Genomic DNA, 20,860 nt, shown 5'->3' on the forward strand with positions numbered 1-20,860 from the left:
TGAACTCAGTCTAAAAATGAAGTGAACTGGACTGAGTTGTGCATCCAAACAAAGCCCAATTATAATGAAAAAAAAAACTCTTTCAATGATGCATTCGTGAAATAGCAATACAATTAAGCTCAATATTCATAAGGTAAAATTGTAATTATCTGAAAGTTGTATGGATATTTTTGCCTATTAACAATCTTATTTAAAGTTTGAATTATGTTTCGTATTATCGGGAAAAACACGATACTTCTCGAAATGTACCTTTTAGCATTTTTTTTATGTTAAAAAATATTAACAACCAAATAATCCAATTTTCTCAATAAAAAGCTTTTGAGGCTATTTAAGTACTTTTTATGATCCCTGAGAGCACTCCTAGTGATTTTTTTAATCTTATTTTCTATAATACATAGTCAAAATTCAATTTCTATTTTAGCTTATGACTTTTACAATATACAATATATCAATTTATATATTTTTTCTTTGTATCATTTAAATAAATTTTTTTATTAGTTTTAAATATTTCCTTTAAATATCAATAAATTTGCAATATCCTTATATTTTTTTTTTTATATTTGTTATATATTTTTATATACAATGTGATATAATTCGATTCCGTACTCAAAATAAAAATATATAAGTCAAATAAGAATTAAAATAAAATAAAAAATATGAAAAATGGGATCATATTATGAAAATATTTCTAATATATTTTTGTTGAAGAGAATGAAATAGAAGTTCTTTAGATGTTGAATAATAAAAATAATTTGGTTAGATGGTGAAAATCAAAATAAAAGGAAATAAGGGAGTACATGACATATAAATAATAATAAATTATTTATAGGATGAACAATGCTTGTTACATGTAGCGGATTTACTGCATATGAATGTAAAATAGAGGAGTTTTACATGATCCATTGGGTCTAATTTTTGGACAAAAATTTACATATTTAGATTTTAGATGTATTTTAAAAGATCAATTGAGAATGCTTTAATGCAACCCGCTCTAAGCATGAACTAAAGAGTATAACATATAACAATTTTCTTTGTACATCACTAAAAGGGAAACAAACGACTGAATAACTTTTCCAAAAAAATGACCAACAGTGCTAAAGATCTGTCAACCATCCAAAAAAGAAAAAGGGAGAGATTGGCAGAGCTAATGAATATCCCTCATCAAGATCATCAAATCTCTATTAAGACCTCCAAAGACTTTGGTTTAGGCCGAGAAAAAATCCGACTCTAACTCTACTCCAACTTTGCAGTTGGAGTCGGAGTAGCAGTTTTTTTTTCCTGGGAAGTCCGAGTCAGAGGTGTTGGTGGACCAACTCTGCTCCGTTCTGACCCCGACACTCCCACTCCGACTTCGCCTTCGCTTCCGATATTGTACATATTTTATAAAAATATGTGTTTTTCCTATATATTAATCATATAAATTTTATATAATTATATATTATATAGTTAGTTAAACTAAATAATATACTAGCATGAGTTAATTATTATAAAATAATATATTTATAGTCTAATATATATAGACTAAATTGATTAATAATAACTTAGTATATGCAAATATCATGCTGTTACAATATTACTACCATGTAACACTAAGGCCTCGTTTGCTTTGAGAGATGAAACACAAAATTTTGAAAAAATTTCTAAGTTTTGTACGGTCAGATACTCTCTGAAAACAAACACTCATTTTTTATCTCATCTTATCTCATTTCATTTCATCTCTCATTATTTTATCACTATTCATCAACTATACTATACATAGAAAATTTTTTCAATGGGACCTATCATTTCTTTCTTTCAGCAGCAAATAGTGGGTCCCAGTAGCAGTAACGCCGAAATGTGTGGGAAAAGAAAAAAAAAAAAAGGGCAAGTGGTAAACAGAAAACCCAAATGTTAGGGAAAAAAAAGAAGAAGAAAGGCAACGCAACACAGTCTAGGAAAAAGTAAAAAAAAAACAAAAAAACAAAATCCAAGTGGGTCCCACAACCATAAATACTTCACAAAAAAGTCAAACTAATCTCATCTCATTTCTATAAACAAACATAATTTTATCTTATCTCATCTATACTCAACATATCTCAATACTATTCATACATATCTTAAAAAATCTCATCTCATCTATAAAAACAAACGAGGCTAAATTACTAATGTATAAATATAATAACATATAATACTAATGCATAAACACTAAAATGCATAATAACATGTAATACTAATGTATAATAATATATAATAGTAATGTATAATAACTAAAGTATAATAAGATATAATAGTCATGTATAATAACCAATGATCCAATATATAATATGTAATACTAATATATAACAAAAATGCTACTTGCAACTGCCTTGGGGAACCCCCGTGGCATCGTGTCCAACGTGGCAAAGCAATGACGTCATTTGCACTCTGTCTTTGTTTCCATTTTGCCCCCATCCCCATGAATGCTACTCTTCACTCTATCTTCGTTTCTTCGTCTTCTACATCCACACGAAGCCCATCGTCCTCCACGAAGTCGCCGCCCCATGAAGTCGAAGCCCGCCACAGCCCAATCTTTGTCTTCTCCACAGTCAGTCGTCATGTTCTCCACAGAACCCACACGAACACCCGAAGTCACTGTCATCGTCTTCTCCACCACTTCCCTTGTTCCTGTGTCCCTAGTCTTTTAGTAGAAGAAAGATAGCATTGCAACGAGTTTAGACTCGAGATTCAACCAAACCCTAAAAAATGTTCAAGGGTTCGGATCCTTAATTCCCAAAGTTCTCATTTCCCATTTCTTAATTATTTTTGCTTGGGAGAAATGCTCATGATCTCTCATGGAGATGCTTGCAAAGTTCCTTGGTGTAGCTACTGCAATCTGGGTCTTTTTTTTACTCTTGTATAAAAAAGACTCCATCCCAAATCCCAGAAGTTCATCTTCTCGAGCTTCCTCTTCTTGCAAATTGCTGCTGCTCTGAGAATTGAAATTAACTAAGGTTTTGTAGTCTTGTGTGATATTGTGACTGGAAGAGATTTGAAGAAGTTTCTCATTGTCATTGCTGACTTTTGGGTTCTTTCAATTGTGGGTTATTTTTATTTTTTTGGTATAAATCAGCAAGGGAATTTGTGTAATTTATACGATCTGTGCATTTGGGTTGGGTGGGTTCGTTATGCTCTGTTCCGTTTGGATTTTGGGAAATTTTGGGTAAGCATCTGGACTGAGATTTAGACCATGGGATTCAAAGTTATCATGATTTGTGGGTGTTCGTGCGTTCGTGGAGAAAACAAAGGTTGATTGTGGAGAAGAAGATAGGGGCTTCGTGAGTTGTGGCTTTGTGAGGTGGTGACTTTAATGGAGAAGACGAAGACAAGGGGGGCTTAGATAGGGAGAAGACGAAGACGACGACGATGGGGCTTTCGATGGGGAGAAGACGATGGGGATGGCTTCTGACGTCGTGGGATGGGGGTTTCGATGGGAAGAAGACGAAGGGTTTCAATGGAACTTAGATGAAGGGCTTCGATGGGGCAGAATCGTAGACAGCTCTTCTCAAATTAGGACGACGTCGTTCCTCATACTGCCACGTCGGATTGCGATGACGCGGGGGTGCCGTAGCTCGATTGCAAGCAGCATTTTTTAATATATAATAACTAGTGTATAATAGCATGTATACTAATGAATAATCACTAGTATAATAACATTAAACATAGAATACTAAGTCTAGTATATAATTTAGTTAGAAACTAATATAATAATATGTAATACTTTAGTAGAATAATATGTAATTAAATACTATAATATAATTCTATCATACTAATAGCCTATTAAATACTATAGGAATAACTTATAAGTTAGAAATTAGTATAAAATATTATATTGAGTTTGAAAAAGCAGTGGTTCTACTCCAACACAACGCCTAGAAGGGGGAGGTGAATAGGTGTAAATCAATTTTGATGGTCTATTAAAAAATATTGTTAAACAGACAATTAATCAATTAAACAAATCACACAAATAATCAACACAAATAATTAGTGGTTACCGCTCGAACTCCATGTCAAGCGAGGGTTAAGCGAACTCTATGTCTGAGTTACCACTCAAGCTCTACGTCGAGCGTATGTCAAGCGAACTCTCTGTATGAGTTTCACTCGAGCTTCATGCCAAGTGTTTGTCTAGCGAACTCTCTGTATGAGTTCCGCTCGAGCGCCATGTCGAGCGTATGTCGAGCAAACTCTCTGTATGAGTTATGCTCGAGCCATGTTGAGCTCACTTCGACCCCTTTTCACTTTAACCCACTTCAACACTTGTAAAGCGGCGTCATTTTACGTGGTGACTTAAACCCAAGATCTCTCCGCCCCTCCTTCCTCAAAACCTAGCTTTCATTTCGCCCAAAGACTTCTTCAATTCTAACCCTAGGCACAGCTCCCCCACCCCCGCACGACCTCTCTCTCAAAATCCCACCGGTGACCGCACGAGTCCATGACCTCTCTCTCAGAGTCCCACCGCATGGTCTCTCTCTCTCTTGGTAATCCCCTATCTCTCTCTTCTCAATTCTCCCTTCGCCATCTATCTCTCCATCTCTCTCTTCTTTTGATTTTTGATTTTCTCATAAAATTTTATAGGGGCTCGAGGCTAAAGAAGGCTACAAAGCTGCAAGAACTAAAGAAGGGTAACAAATTCTGTGGAGTGCCATCATGATATCAAGGTGACTGGTACTGATTTGATTTCAACATGCAAATGAATTTATTTCATGAATCTATTTCATGATTCTTTGTGAATCTGTGTAGTATTTGAGGAAAAAATATTTATGTGGGATTTCACAATAAAGGAATCAGTTTGCTAGGTCACAAACTGCTTTAGCTGAGGCAGTTGAAGATTATATATAATAGCTTCCATTTTTTTGTGTATGTTTTTTCAATGTATGTTTATGTTTGTGTATGTGTATTTTATAATCTATTTGGCATGTAGAGTTTGTGTTTTTGGGACTGTTTTGTGGGTATGATTTGGGGCTGTGTTGGTATGATTTAATTACATTAGGGCTGTGTTTTTGTATGGTTTTAGTAGGTCCAATTTGTGTAGGTCCGGTTTGTGAACATGTGGGCTGTCTTAACCGTACTATTTTATTTGTGTGTTGTGTTCTAGTTTTTAAATCATGAATATAGAATGTACAAGCTGTAACACACCTCCAACTACATAAGAACAAAATATTATTGAAATTACTCACTTTGAGGGGAGTACTTCCATAGAAAGAAAATGAAGAAGAAGATAAGAGAAGGAAAGTAGAAGTTTCATTAAGTTTCTGCATAAAGAACCCTAGAACCATTGGTTCTTACATAAAGGAGATGACCCCTACATGAGCCCAAACTAACACATTAAAAGCATACAAGAAATAAAACTAAGGCCCAAGGCCCACTAGCTATATTGTAATCTAAATAACTAGTAGCATCAAGTAAATGAAGTTGTAAATGAGATTAAATTGGCCCATTGCCCGTGTATTCCATTCAAGGACTTGTGACACAAGCACTCCTACATCCACATCTGTATCTTGTTTTGACATGCCAGTACCACAACAGCCTATTGATGCTCCCATAATCGAAGAGTCTAGTGGACCAATAGACTCTTCGGTAGGCACTTCTAGTACCTTCCATTCTAACTCTCACCCTCCATTTGGTAGTAGAAGTCCCAAGAATAGGTCTGAGGTATGAGACCACTTCACAAAACTTTCTGATTGTGATCCTGAAGAACCTATAGCTACTTGTAATCATTGTGGGAGGCAATGGAAATGCCATCCCAATAGGCAAGGCACTTTGGCATTAAAACAATATGGTGAGCTTACTTCGTGACGATAATTGAGGTTTGAGTTACTTACTTAGCAATAGCACTATGATTGAGGTTGTGATGTTCTTGGCCTGTTATATAGTTATATATTGCTCATGTTGGATATGTTGTTGCTAGCTGTGTTGCAGGATTGTTATTGGCTATTTGCTGCTGGATGTAGAGTTGTTGGGCAGTGCCGTTGGATGATAGTTAATAGTTATTAGTTATAGTATTGTTGTAATTTGATATCTAGTAATTGGAAATAATTTGGAAATAATGAATATCTGGTTGATAGTTTGAAATAATTTAATATCTGGTTGTTAGACTTATGGTAATTTGGAAATAATGAATATCTTAGTGTCCAAACAAATAATCAAGCTACAAAATTCAATATCTCTAAACTACGTAATAGTCTATAACTAGCAGCATTGACCAAATCTTTGGTAGTGTTAAGCCTCAAGAAATTAAGATCATCAATCACGTAAAACGTGATAGAGAACCCTCAAGAAAATAGCATAAGTAATGTGGTTTAGGAAATATAAATTTCTAGATTAGAATACCTTTAATTAGAAAACAGACTATACTATAGGAGTTTCTAATATTCCAAACTCATTTATTCTGTATGAACACATAACATAATCAGACGAAAAAAATATTTTATGTATTAGTGTGAGCTGAAAACCAAACCATGTATAGAGTAGAAAGTTAGACCAAATGGCTAAAGGTCCAAAGGACACATGAGACCTTAAACGAGTTAGATAGGTTTAATTTTTTGAAAAAGAAAATTGCATGAAGTTTCCAGTCAGCTAGTATATATCAGCTTATGATTTTCTTGTATTAATATATTATGTAGGTCCAAAAATATTTTTCTAACTAAAATATTTTCATTTTTTTTAGACAACTTGGAAGTTGGAATGACAGTGTGGCACTTGGAACATTTAAAGCATTGTGGTTCATTTGTTGCCTTGTTGGGCAATTATATTTGTTATTGGGAACATTTAATTATGTTGGCACTTAGAAAATGTTAGGTTTCTTTTTTTGTCAGAATTGGAACTTAGAAAATGACAGTTGTAGCATTGTAAGAAAATATTATTATAATTGATGTGGATGATGGGTGTGGTCCTGTGGATGATTTTGGATGTGGTTGATGGATGATAGGTGTGGATGTTTATTGTAGTGATTAGTTGGATGTGGATGGTGGATGATGAGAGTGGATGTTTATTATAGTGATTAGTCCTTTTTAATTTTTTTTTTAATTTTTTGAAGTATGTTAGTATGTTACTTATTTTTATTTAGTTTTATTTTTGGTTATGTTTTTAGTAAAATTGAAGCAAAAGTGAATTATTTATTTTAAATTGTAATTTTTGAAAGAATTTAAATTTAAAAGCTCACAAAAAATTCTTTTCTAAAAAGTGTGCCAAACATGAAGTTGAAAACAACAAAAATATAAATATAAAAAAAAAGTCCAGAAAAACCCAACCCAAAATCTGTCTCCACTCCGACAAGTCGGAGTCAAAGCCAAAGCAGAGGATGAACATCTCAGAATCGGAGTCGGAGTCGACCTCCAATAAAGTCGAAGTCGGAGGATAGGCATACCGACTCTTACTTGGTTGGTGCTCAGCCCTACTTTAGTTAAAGGTTGGTCCATATTCATTATATTTTTCAAGTCCTGAAAAATAAATGAGCATTGTTCAAGTCATTTCATTTTAAAGACTACGATATTAATTGTAGCATCCTGGAAATTGATTGAGGTTTGGTTTTGCATTCCGGAAATGTATGTGCGGGTGCCTCCTCGGAGGTGCTGAGGGAATCCTACAAAAGGAAAGAAATACTCTTTACCTGCATACAGACGGTTTCAGTAATGAATTTTGGAAATGGGTGCTTTTGCTGAACAAATCTCAACTCCATGTTTAATTGCAACCTCCAAGCAGTTTTATCGACAGAAGATAAAAATAGGACCAAAAAAAAAAAAAATTCTCATAGTACCAAAGTGTGGCACTATGATTTAACTTTACTAGATAGACCTACTCAGATAAACATCATCTCACATAGCAACCTTTCTTTGCGCCCCCCACCCTCCTTTCTCCTTTCTGTGAGCAGCAGATTTCGATGTTGCATTCCTCTGAATATATCACCATATATCAACTACCATGATTGAGCAGAGACTTCAAGCCCAAGTAATTTTGCATATAGCTTATACACTTCTCCTTCAAAGTTTAATGCATGTTGCAGTGATTTCCACTACTACCCAGTCAAGGTTCATCTAGTATTCAAATCAAATTCCCCAACTTCTCTCCACCCATCCTGCATGCCTGCCTCTCCATTTTCAGTCTCTTCATCGTTCAAGAAATCTTCAGATGGTTCCTTCTCATCCCTCTGATTATTGTTTCCCCATCCATTTATCATCTCATCTACATTACCACCTTGCTCATGCTCCCCCATGTCATGACCAATTGCAACGTCATTGCCCTGGGACCCAAGTGCACTCGCTCGAATTGCGCCTCGAGCCATCATTTCTGCATGAGCCTGTGATTCAGCTCGAGCTTGCTCTGCCTGAACCATGGCTGCCATTCGCAATTTAGCTTCATGAGCCTCACGACCAGCCTTCTCTCTGGATTCTATCTCTGCTTTTACTTCCAGGATGGCTCGCTTCTCCTCTTGGAGAAGAGCCTGCTCAATCATCAATCTCTCTTCAGATCGAAATTCCCCCAGAGCTCGTTTACGGGATATTATGTTGAAGGCAAGGGCCTGCTTCTCAAATGTTGCTGTGAACTCTGCAACTTTGGCAGCAATGTTATGATCCCACTGTTGGGATCGAGAGGGCATCTGGCCTGTGGTGTCAGAATCGAGGATCTTATCATCCTCTTCTGCTTCATAGTCTGCCACCACATGATAAGGCAGCAATCTGCATAGATTTTAAGAAAGCTGAGAATAAGATATCCTGTGGAGCTAAACAAATTCAAATGATCATTGTTCAAATAATTAAAAAAAACCCCTCGATATCCAGTTATAACTTGCTCATTTGGAATGATTCATATGAGAAGCATGCCCCATCTTTTTGGAGTATGCCAACTTTAACTGCGGACCTTGGGGGGGGGGGGACAATGACAAAAACAAGAGCTTCAATTACAAGACTGACATAGACTTTCAACCGAATGTAAACATTAAGTGGATCTCTCCGTGTATCTTAATCCTGCATCTCTTCAGCTTTGCCAAAAAGAGACTAAGTTATTGCCTAGCAACTTCCCCCCTTAAAGTTCATTTATATGCCCATCCAAAACAAAATAGTTTAAGAAAGTATCTTCTTGAGACATGACCGCAACCTGTCATGAGAAACCAAAAGGAAGAAATGGAATATATAGAATAAGATTGTAGAGGAGGTGATTGTGTTCTTCAGGCAAGCAGATATAAGTCCAGAAAACAAAATATTTGGCTGTCCAAGTTACTTATACGATGTGCAGTTTTAACACCATCTATCAAAAAGCACCTAAATACATAAATCAAAACAATGGACTTTAAGCAGGCAATGTTTTTTTTTTTTTTCCAATCTCACTCGTAACTATTAATAAAATGAGAGCATGCTTATGATGTTTGAGTGGTTTTCTTTTTGAGTGGTGCTATTTTAGTCATATTTTGTTCTGTTAATGGAAAAGAACATCTTATCAGATGCATGCATATATGACAACTTGCATTTATTAATAGTTACACAAATTATTTAGATAAAAGAACATCTTACTCCGGATAACTTGCATTTCAAAAAGAAAACCACTCAAATTATTTATATGACATATCAACAAGGACAGCAGTCTTGTAGCGCATTAGCTTTGCCATATAGCTTTCTATGTTTGTTGCAACAAAGATATATTTTTCCATACATTGGTTTCTTTTTTTTTGATAATTGTAAGTATATTAATAAAAGAATAGGCAAAAGCCAAGTTCAGTACAAATAATGTCCTAGCTAAGTAGGAACATTGAAAATAAGGAAAGCATGGAAATCTTGGCCATTGAAATTAACAGAATGGGCCCAAGTACATAGGGTTCTAAACAAGAAAGCCTTTAGTTCATCTATTGATCTTTCCTTGTCTTCAAAAGTCCGTTCGTTACGCTCCTGCCATAGACACCACATGACACAAATGGGCACCATTTTCCAAATAGCCTTGATCTGTTTGTTACCTCTTAAATCTGTCCAACTAGCCAACATCTCCACCACGGACTTGGGCATAACCCATCCCAAGTCTAATCTTCTGAATACTTCATTCCATATCCCTCTAGCTATATCACAATGTAGTAGAAGATGATCCACCGATTCACCCTCGTTCTTGCACATACAGCACCAATCAACGATGATCACTCCTCGTCTTCTCAAATTATCTGTTGTGAGTATCTTACCCAAAGAAGCAGTCCACACAAAAAACGCTGCTTTGAGGGGTGCCTTGTGTCTCCAAATCCTTTTCCAGGGGAATTGGGTTGGCTGTTCTTGTGTTAAAGATTTATAATACGAGCGAACCGAGAATAAGCCTTTCCCCGTGTGTATCCACCACAACCTATCAGCTTGATGATTGCTGCGTTTGAGAGAATATAAGAGGCTGAAAAAGGATGCAAAAATATCAACTTCCCAATCATGTGCTGCCCGGGTAAAGTTAATATTCCATTGAATTTGTTCCCCCACTATTACCATAACTTCCTCCACGGATACATCATTATCACTTGCCACCCTAAAGAGAATAGGGAATAGATCCTTTAAAACCCCATTACCACTCCAATTATCATACCAAAATTTGATCCTAGTCCCATTTTCAAGACAAAATCTTATATGCCTGGAAAAGACCCCCCAACCTCTTCTTATATGTTTCCACAAACTCACACCATATGTCCCATTCACTTCATTGGTACACCATCCCCCCCATAATTCACCATATTTGCTCTCGATCACCAGTTTCCATAATGCTTCAGGTTCTTTATGGTATCTCCACAACCATTTCCCAAGTAATGCCCGATTAAAGCTTCTCAAATTTCTAATGCCCAACCCGCCAGAAGAGATAGGTCTACAAACATTTTCCCACCTGACTAGGTGAAATTTAAATTCTTCCCCCATACCTCCCCATAGGAAATCTCGATGTAGTTTCTCAATGCGAACTGCCACACTTGCTGGGATAGGAAACAAGGATAGAAAGTATGTCGGTAAATTAGATAACGTACTCTTTATCAAGGTAATCCTACCGCATTTTGACAAATACATTCTCTTCCATCCTGCTAATCGACGCTCTACTTTCTCAATCACTATATCCCATATAGGAATCGCTCGTGAGACAGACCCCAATGGAAGACCAAGGTATGTCATAGGAAGTGAAGAAATCTTACACCCCAGAGTATTAGCCAACTGTCTTATCCGTCGCACACCTCCAATAGGCACCATCTCTGATTTATCCAAGTTCACTTTCAACCCTGAAGCTGCTTCAAAACAAAGGAGAAGGGCCTTTAAGACGCGAATCTGATTGTTGTCTGCCTCGCAAAAAATAAGAGTATCATCTGCAAACAATAAATGTGAAATATTAATTGATCCTCCTCCCGGGGATCCTATTGAATACCCATTCAGACACCCGTTTGCAACCAGAGCTGAAGTCATTCTACTCAGAGCCTCCATTACAATGACAAAAAGTAATGGTGACAACGGATCTCCTTGTCTAAGGCCTCGTGTACTATTAAAAAAACCCGTTGGACTTCCATTTATCAGCACTGAAAATTTTGATGTAGAAATACACCAACGGATCCATGATCTCCATCTTTCCCCAAATCCACATCTCCTTAGGAGATCTAGTAAAAATTCCCAATTTACGTGATCATACGCTTTTTCCATGTCTAGTTTGCATAAGACCCCATTTCTACCATCTTTTAGTTTGCTGTCCAAAATTTCATTTGCTATAAGTACAGCATCTAGGATCTGTCTATCCTTGACAAAAGCATTTTGAGGCTTTGAAATTATCTTTCCCACTACCTCACTAAGGCGTTTTGCGAGAACCTTGGAAATGATCTTGTAAACCCCATTTATTAGGTTAATGGGTCGGAACTCCCTGATTTCTTCAGCCCCAACTCTCTTTGGGATCAAAACAAGAAATGTGGCATTTAGGCTTTTCTCGAAATGTCCAGCTTCATGAAACTCCTGGAACACCAACATGAGATCATCTTTTAGTATATCCCAGCAAGTTTGAAAAAAACCCATAGAAAACCCATCAGGACCCGGAGCCTTGTCTTTGGCCATCTTCCTCACCACTTCGAAAACCTCACCCTCCTCAAACGGCCTCTCCAAATGAATACCATCCCTAGGCCCAATAGTGTCGAAGGCTAATCCATCAAGCTTTGGTCGCCACACCTCCTGTTCAGTAAGTAGTTGTTCAAAGAACCCAACTACATGATTATTAATTCTCTGTTCATCCTTGCACTCTGCCCCATCTATCTTCAGCATCTCAATATTATTAGATCTTCTGTGTGAATTAGCCACTCTATGGAAGAACTTAGTGCATCTATCGCCTTCCTTCAACCATAGTGCTCTCGACTTTTGCCGCCACGAAATCTCTTCTAGTAGAATGATCCTCTCCATATCTGCAACCATCTCTAGTTTTTTAATCATTTCGTCCTGTGATAAAGACCTGGACTCTTGAATCCTATCCATTTCAGCGATCTCCCTTGTCTTGGTTTTCTTCTGTTCCCCAATGTCTCCAAAAGACTGTCTATTCCATAATTTTAAATCTTGTTTTAAAGCTTTCAATTTCCTCGCCAGAATAAAACTTGGAATGCCCTGAAAATGATACGCTGACCACCACTGTTTGACCCTATCAACAAAACTTTCTGTTTCTAGCCACATATTTTCAAACTTAAAATACCTACGTCTTCTTTGAATCCCACCAGAATCCAACATAATTGGCCAATGATCCGAACATAGTCTAGGCATTCTTTTTTGCCAAACCTCCGGGAAGTGATTTTCCCACTCAGGAGAAATTAAGAATCTATCTATTCGAGACCAGGACTGATTATTAGCCCACGTACCTAAGCCTCCCGCCATAGGTAGATCCACAAGATTCAACTCAAAAATACATTCTGAGAAATTAGTCATAGCTGGCCTTAGTCTTCTATTACCAAAGCTCTCACTAGGGAATCTTGTTACGTTAAAATCTCCTCCAATACACCATGGAAGATCCCACCAACTGTATACTCCAGCTAATTCATCCCACAGAAGTCTACGATCTATGTCTGAATTTGGACCATAAACCCCTGCAAATGCCCACAAAAATCCATCCGAGATGCTCATAAACGAGCATGCTACCGTAAAAGCCCCAATATACTCCTCCTTTTTCTTCACTACCCTTTGATCCCACATTACCAAAACACCACCTGAAGCCCCATTAGCTGCCAAGTAAACCCACTCCACGTGTGTGCAGCTCCATACACTTCTTACAATACTAGTGGTGATAGCTTTCAACTTCGTCTCCTGTAAACAAACAATGTCCGCCTTCCATTCTCTCAACAAGTTTCTCACTTGAAGTCTCTTACTCAACACATTTAGGCCACGGACATTCCATGAAACTATTTTTGGTTTCATTTGGGAAGGGCCAGCCCCTTTCCTTTAGACCTTTCCCTACTAGAATTACCTTCAGAGTTCATTGACCAAGTCAACCTCCTAAGCTCTCGCTGTTTTTTGGATCCTATTTTCTTATGTTGTTGATGGCCTGCTTCAATGGCTGTGAGGAGTGCCATGAATTGCTCCTCATACCCTTCACATTTCAATCCCACAATATCCTGAATATCTTTTACTGTTTTAAAAACCCAATCTGAAGCATTCGACTGATCTGGGAAGAGACAGCTCAACGGGAAAGGATTTTGAATTTGAAATTCCTGTAGTTCCTGTAGTTCCTCCAGACCTACTTCATCCATGGTATTTGACACCTGAATAATTCTCTGAGAATTTTCCTCATCCGAAAGGAATAAATCTTCACTTGCCGAATCTCCCCTTTCACTATCCCTCCTAGAAACGTCTTCGTTGAAAGGCTCAGAAGTGTCCGTCGGACCTTCATCACCCCCCCCACACCCCATCGGCGCGTTCTGTGCACACAGAGGAGGAAGAACAACGCTTGGAGTCGACGTGTGCTTCTCACCATTCTGTGCACCTTCGGTACCTCCCCCACACCCCATCGGCGCGTTCTGTGCACATAGAGGAGGAAGAACAACGCTCGGAGGTGATGGAAGAACCACTTCTATCGTCGACGTGTGCTTCTCACCTTCCTGCTGGATCAGTGTCTTCGTCGGCGCCTTCTGAGATCGACGCGACGATGATTCCGGGAAGTCTTCATCCTGTTTAAGGCGCCGCGACGTCGATGGCGGCTGATCTCCTTCCTTCGCAGAAGTCGCCCTAGGCCTCCAGAGGTTTCGGGTCTTGAAGATGGGCCTCCACCTTCCGCGCGGGTCTCGGGCTTGATTTGGCCCGTAAGGGCCCATATGAGTTGGCCCTCCCGACGTCTGCCCCTTCCCCTTATCATCCCTTAAACGCCCCGTTTCACACTGACCCATTCCATCCCCGACAACACGCAACACTTTTTCAACTTCCTTCTGCAGGTCCCTCAACTGCCACTGCATGTCCCTCACCATACCGCGTACCTCCCGCATGTCTCTCTCGAAATCTCCTTCCCGAAAGTATCCCTGGTGACCTCGAGCCCCTTCTCCTCCGCCAGCCCCTTGCCTTGGCACAACCCTTGTCTCTGTCGATGTTAAAGCTTCTTTGTATGATTGAAATTGAGTTTCCTTCTTTGTATGATACTCAAGGTACCTAATTCGTCATAAAAAACCAACGCCACAGAATGATCATTGCCAGTTTCAGTAGAGCACCTAGAAACACCAAGGGTAGCAATGGAAGATGAAGAAGGACATATTTAATTGACCAAAAAAGCACCCACAGGTTTTTTTTTCCGGCACAAATTGCTAATATATGGAAGTTCGGACTAACAATTACAGATATCTCTAGTCTCTCATCTATACTTCTACTTACTATCAGTGTTCAACTAATAAACAAACATAGCTTCAATTTAGAATAAATTAAAATAAAATTGCCCCAGAGATTTGTCAGCTTTTGACGGTAGAAAGCCTTTCAAAAGTTTATATGCATGAAATTATAAAATTCACATTAGTATGTCATGAATCCTCTATTTGGATTCTGGAAGTATATAGCACGACATGAGAAATAATCATGAACAATCTTACAATTCCAAAATCCATGATTAAACCTAATTAAAATGAAAAACTCTTACACCCACGAAGAAGATGGTGCAATTCAAACATGAGCCTTTACACTAGATGCATCTATAATTGCAAAACATAGTGTGGTAGTCTCATTGAGAGAGAATATATATATATAACAACCATGCAAAGGGTACATAAACTCTTCCCAATAAAATCAAACGAAATATGCTCAAAGGGGGAAAACCAGGGGCCTGAATTGAGTTAGAGGGAAAACCATATCGAGTAGGATACTTGACATGCTACTCCAGAACTAAACACATTAATTTTACAGCATTTACAATCTTTCAAATGTGTTACCACATAATTTTTATGTCATTCAGCCAGCTTCACAAGCATAACATCATGTAGAGAAAAATTAGGACAAAAGGTACTACCTTTAGTCCATTCAAAATTGAAGAAAGAAAAATCCCCAAATCTCACAACAGTGATATAGACTGAAATTTTTTTTTGATAAGTAATAAGTTATTTTATTGATATGAAAGAGGCATAGCCCAGGTACACTAGAAGTATACATGTGAATACACCAATTAGTGACTCGAAACAGTTACAAGGAAATCATGAAAACTAAGACCATTCAAATCAAGAGCAATGGCCCACACAAACAAGGTCTTCCAGAAAAAGTTCCTAAACTCTTCCAAAGAGCGTTCATGATCCTCAAAAAGTCTCTCATTACGTTCGTTCCAAATACACCAGAAAATACATATAGGAACCATCTTCCACACTGCTGCAATTTGTGCTGTTCCTGAGATCCCATTCCAGCTTGCTAACAAGTCAACCACCCTACCCGGCATCCCCCATGAGAAAACACAAACATTTATGCAACATTCTTTAGAGGAAAAGAAACAAGAAATCAATTTTCAGTTCACTTTATAATAGGAAATCAATGCCGTTGTTGACATTGTTATACGCATTATTTGGCACACCTTTGTCACACCAATGTGCACATGTTAGCTGTTAACTATTAATTCCAGCTGCACCACCAAGTGTTCCAAATAAAAACTTAAGAAAACTAATCCCACCTTCCCAATTCAAGCAACAAAATGGCAATTGCTTTTAACATTTTCTGCTTTACTTTTTCTTTGTGTATTTTCTTTTTGCTTAATCATAGTTACAAACCAAACCAAGACATATATCCTATAAGAGTATAGATGACAAGGTTGTGCAGTCCAAAACAAAACAAACAGTTCAACATCATATGGCACATTTCTCCAAGCACCAAAATTATAATTCAGTTTGAATCTAAATTTTCCTCACATATTTGGGACAACCAAGTTCACAAAGCTTTCCAATTCTCACTCTGCCACATGTATCAACATGAAATGGAAGCAAACCACACTCACTCTTTATTCATACTAAAGTGGCCTATGTCAGATGATACGAATTTTGTTTCTTCCTCATATATGTAAATTGTTGTACTCACCAACCCAAAAATGTGAAACATAATATCTTGGCTACTTTACGCAAAATGCAACTACTCTGTTTCTGTCTCTATTATGGAAACAACAGATCTACTTATCAGAAAGGAATGGAAGCAACATATTTCCAGCTATTCACGATATAGAAAATCCAACAACAGAGTGAATTCCCTAGCTGAAAGATACATTGAAATCTCCAGTAACCCATTTAAATCACGCCAGGCAAAACATTCAGCAGACCCAATGCTCACATGTCCAGATAAGCACAAAGTACCATTTGGTACCTTCAGAGCATGGATGACGTGATAACTAAATTCCTTACATAAGCACCAATTTTAATTGACATTGCATTCTGTGATAGAAGGAAGTAAAATGTGTCCGTAATTTGGGGCTATCTAATAATTAGTCAGTACCAGGAATCTAATACAAGAGAGCAGTCCGACAAATTCGCTCATATCACTTCACAAAACAATTAAGTTTGTACGTAGGTAGCCCTATTCTGTTGAGGAAGTTAAAGAAGCCTCATTCCAAATGCAACCTATGAAAGCACCAGGCGGATGTCGCCAATCTTTTTTCAGAAATATTGGCACATAGTGGGAAGAAAGGTTAGCAATACAGTTTTCTCTATTTTGCATCATGGGATAATTCCGAAAGAGATGAATGATACTTTTATTGTGCTTATTCCAAAGAAAAACAAGCCTGAAAAGGTTAAAGATTTTCGACCTATTGGTTTATGCAATGTGGTCTATAAGATAATTTCTAAGATGATTGCTAATTGGTTGAAAACATTTTTGCCAAGTATTATCTCCTCTAGCAAGGAAGAATTATTACTGATAATATTGTACTTGCATGAGGCTGTACATTCCATAAAACGGCAAAGGAGGGGGAAATCAGGTGTTATGTCGATTAAATTGGACATGAGTAAGGCTTACGATAGGGTGGAGTGGAAGTTCCTTGAAAGGGTGTTGGTCAAATTGGGGTTTGATTCAAAATGGATAGCGTTGGTTTTGTCATGTATCTCTTCAGTTTCTTATCAGATTTTAATAAATGGTGTGCCTTCTTCATCAATTGTTCCCTCACAGGGTATACGACAAGGAGATCCTTTATCACCCTACTTGTTTGTCTTGTGTGCAGAAGGATTATATGCTCTTATACAGGATGCTGTGCAGAGGAGAGGAGGGTTATAACGGGGATTAAAATTTGTAATGCTGCACCTGTTATTAGCCATCTGTTCTTCGCTGATGATAGTTTATTGTTTTGCAAAGCTAATGTGGCTGAAAATGAAGCTCTTATGAGGTTCTTACAGATTTATGACGAGGCTTCAGGACAGCAATTAAAGCTGGAAAAAACTGAACTACTGCTAAGCAGAAATGTGAATTTTGCAGAAGTGGAAGCTATAAAGGATATATGGCATATGGCCTCTATTCAAGCACATAACCGTTATTTGGGACTACCATCTTTTGTGGGGCGCTCCAAAACAGCAACTTTTCAAGACTTGAAGTATCGTATATGGAATAAACTACAGGGGTGGAAAGAAAAATTGTTATCGCAAGCAGATAGAGAGATATTGATTAAAGCTGTGGCCCAAGCTCTTCCTACTTTTACTATGAGTTGTTTCAAGCTGCCCAAAGTGTTGTGTAAAGAATTGGAACATACGTTTGCTCCTTTTTGGCGGGCACAAAGAGAATCAGAACGTAAAATGCATTGGCTTAGTTGGAATAAATTGTGCACTTCTAAAATGCATGGAGGTATGGGATTTCGGGATTTGGAATTATTTAATCATGCACTTCTTGCAAAGCAAGGATGGAGAATCATGTCCAATCCAGATTCATTGGTGGCAAAGGCATTGAAAGCAAGGTATTTCCCAGATACTTCTTTTTTTACAATCTGATATTCGTGCTAATTCCTCTTATGTTTGGAGGAGTTTATGTACTGCAAAGGAAATTTTAAAAAAAGGGTGTTATTGGAGAATAGGGTGTGGCGAAAGTATTAATGTGTGGTCTGATCGATGGATTTATGCTAGGGCAGAACCTCTTGGGGTTCCATGCTCTAATTTACTGCCTTCAGATGCTTCAGTGAGTTTGTTATTTGATGCACAAGCTAAGCAGTGGCATGGTGATTTCATACAAACCGTTTTTTCACCTGATGTGCCAGTTTCCATTTTAAAAACTCCCTTGCATTTTTGGGCTGTGGATAAATTTGTTTGGGGAGAAAATAAGAGTGGAAAATACACAGTCAAATCTGGTTATCATTTTGGTTTGGGCCTTCATTCACAATCAAATCAGAGGGATAGTTCGGAATCTGGAAGGTGTTCAACTTTCTGAAAAAATTGTGGCATTTGGATCTTCCTCCAAAGGTCAAGAATTTTGCATGGAGGGCTAGCTGAAATAGTCTACCCACAAAGCTAAACCAGTTGAAGAGGGGTGTTTTGACAGAAGGTTTATGTGGAATTTGCACTGTTGAATTTGAGGACCAGCTTCATGTTTTGTGTTTATGCTCAAAGGTAACTCAGATTTGGTGATCTCATTGTAGCCAATTGTTTTCTCTTTTCTCTACTGCAACATGCTTTGATGGATTAGCGTGGAATCTTATGGAAAATAATATGTCTTTGGTTCCATTATTTATTACAATTGCTTGGGGTGTGGAAGTTTAGAAACCAAAGCTTATTTGAGACAACAAATGGCTCCATTGAAGTATGTGTTGATCATTGTGTTGAGTATGTAGCTAGCTTTAATTTTATAAAGCATGCTGGAGCAGTGGTGAGAAAAGAAAAGATTTTGTCATGGAAATTGCCAACAGTTGACTATATAAAGCTGAATTTTGATGGAGCTCTCTTTAGGGAGATGGGTAATGCTGGAGTGGGGATAATACTTAGAGATGAAAAAGGGACTGTTTTGTTTGCTTCAAATAGGAAGGAAGTTGGGGATTATTCAGTGGATGATATTGAAGCTTTAGCAGCATTAAGAGGGTTACAGATGATTTTACACATGGGATTTACAAAGTTACAACTGGAAGGGGACTCTTTGACGATTGTTGAAGCCATAAATTCTCAAAGTAGAAATTTTACATCTCAGGGGCCTTTGATAATGGAGGTTCAGCGTTTATTACACTGTTTTCAGATGGTTGATGTCATTCATGTGGGAAGGCAAGGGAATGAGGCAGCACACCTACTAGCTCAACATGCTAAATGGATAGAAGATACATGTCAATGGTGGTATTCTTATCCGGATTTTGTTTCTAATAGGATGCTTATAGACTCTGAATTGTTGTAATTAGTAGTATCTTTGTATGGTTCTTGGATGGGATTTGTACTCGTTCATTAGAAATTCTCTTCCACCAATCGGAATGAGAGTATACAACAAAAGCACCCAATTGTGGCAAAAAATATTATCACACTGAAACAAAGAATATGGAGCAATTAAAATTCTCTCCAAGTAAATGCAAATCCAGTTAATTCATTCTCACAAAATTCAAAGCAACACAAAGAAAGTCGCACAATTTCACATTTCACAAAACCAATTAACCGAAAGCACATAAACCGTTTAAAAAAAAAGAACCTTTCGCAGGCGTCTTCGAGTGAAACGAAGGGGCGCTTGAAGTCCGGGTGGCACACTCTCCAGGCGTCCTGGTACGCCATTTGGAACTCCGTCTGGTTTAATGGTGGCCTGATCGCCCTATTTTGCTGCTGCTGCTGCTGCTGTTGCTGTTGTTGCTGCTGCGATTGTTGCTGCTGAGTGGCCGGATTGTTAGGGTTTTGTTGCAAATTAGGGATATTGTTAATGGGGACGTTAGGGTTGTTGGGGTTTGGTGCGAGATTGATGGGTCGGATCGGACGCAGGTGCGCGTCGATGTTTGACGGGAAACGAGAAATGGCCGCCGCTTGCTGCTGCTGCTGCTGCTGTTGTTGCTGCTGTTTTTGAAGCTGTTGGTAAAGCAGGAATTTCTGTTGCTGCTGCTGCTGTTGCTGGTGTTGCAACATCATTTGTTGTTGTTGTTGTTGTTGTTGTTGCTGCTGCTGCTGCTGCTGCTGCTGCTGTTGGTGTTGTTGAGCCAACGCCTTTGCCTCCTCCATCTCTTCTAGTCTCAGACAAACAATAACAATAGTAATAAATCGTGCAGTCCTTGCCTAAATTTCCCTTTACAAAACCTGACTTTTTCCTTCTCTATCTACTAACAAGATTTGCAAACCTTTTCTGTGTCCGTAGAATCTAAGATCTGTGGCTTTCTGTCTCTCTCTCTATCAGTATACAAAACAAGCTCATGTATAGAAGATATGTGCTTGGAAGGAGGTGAGGGTCACACACAGTCTGTGAAGATGATGACGTGTGCATCTCTCTTTTTGGCACTACGTGGAGCAATCCACCCAAGATCA

The 20,860-nt window shown here is 38.0% G+C and overlaps 1 protein-coding gene across 1 annotated transcript; it reads right to left on the bottom strand.

Moving 5' to 3' along the window:
• Positions 1 to 7,651: 7,651 nt before the first annotated feature.
• On the bottom strand, positions 7,652 to 20,860 carry LOC109017793 (mastermind-like protein 2). Its single transcript, XM_035686448.1, has 2 exons — positions 20,046 to 20,860; positions 7,652 to 8,690 (listed from the first exon to the last, which is right to left on the bottom strand). The coding sequence occupies exons 1-2, from the start codon at positions 20,558 to 20,560 to the stop codon at positions 8,045 to 8,047; spliced, it is 1,161 nt and encodes a 386-aa protein (XP_035542341.1). The 5' UTR covers positions 20,561 to 20,860; the 3' UTR covers positions 7,652 to 8,044.

Source organism: Juglans regia, chromosome 16 (assembly GCF_001411555.2).
Source record: "Juglans regia cultivar Chandler chromosome 16, Walnut 2.0, whole genome shotgun sequence".
NCBI classification, from domain to species: domain Eukaryota; kingdom Viridiplantae; phylum Streptophyta; class Magnoliopsida; order Fagales; family Juglandaceae; genus Juglans; species Juglans regia.

Coding starts and splice junctions, on each gene's coding strand:
- LOC109017793 (XM_035686448.1), bottom strand. CDS start 20,560: ATGGAGGAGGCAAAGGCGTTGGCTCAACAACACCAACAGCAGCAGCAG. Junction 8,691..20,045: donor CTCGAAGACGCCTGCGAAAG/GTTCTTTTTTTT, acceptor AAATCTATGCAG/ATTGCTGCCTTATCATGTGG.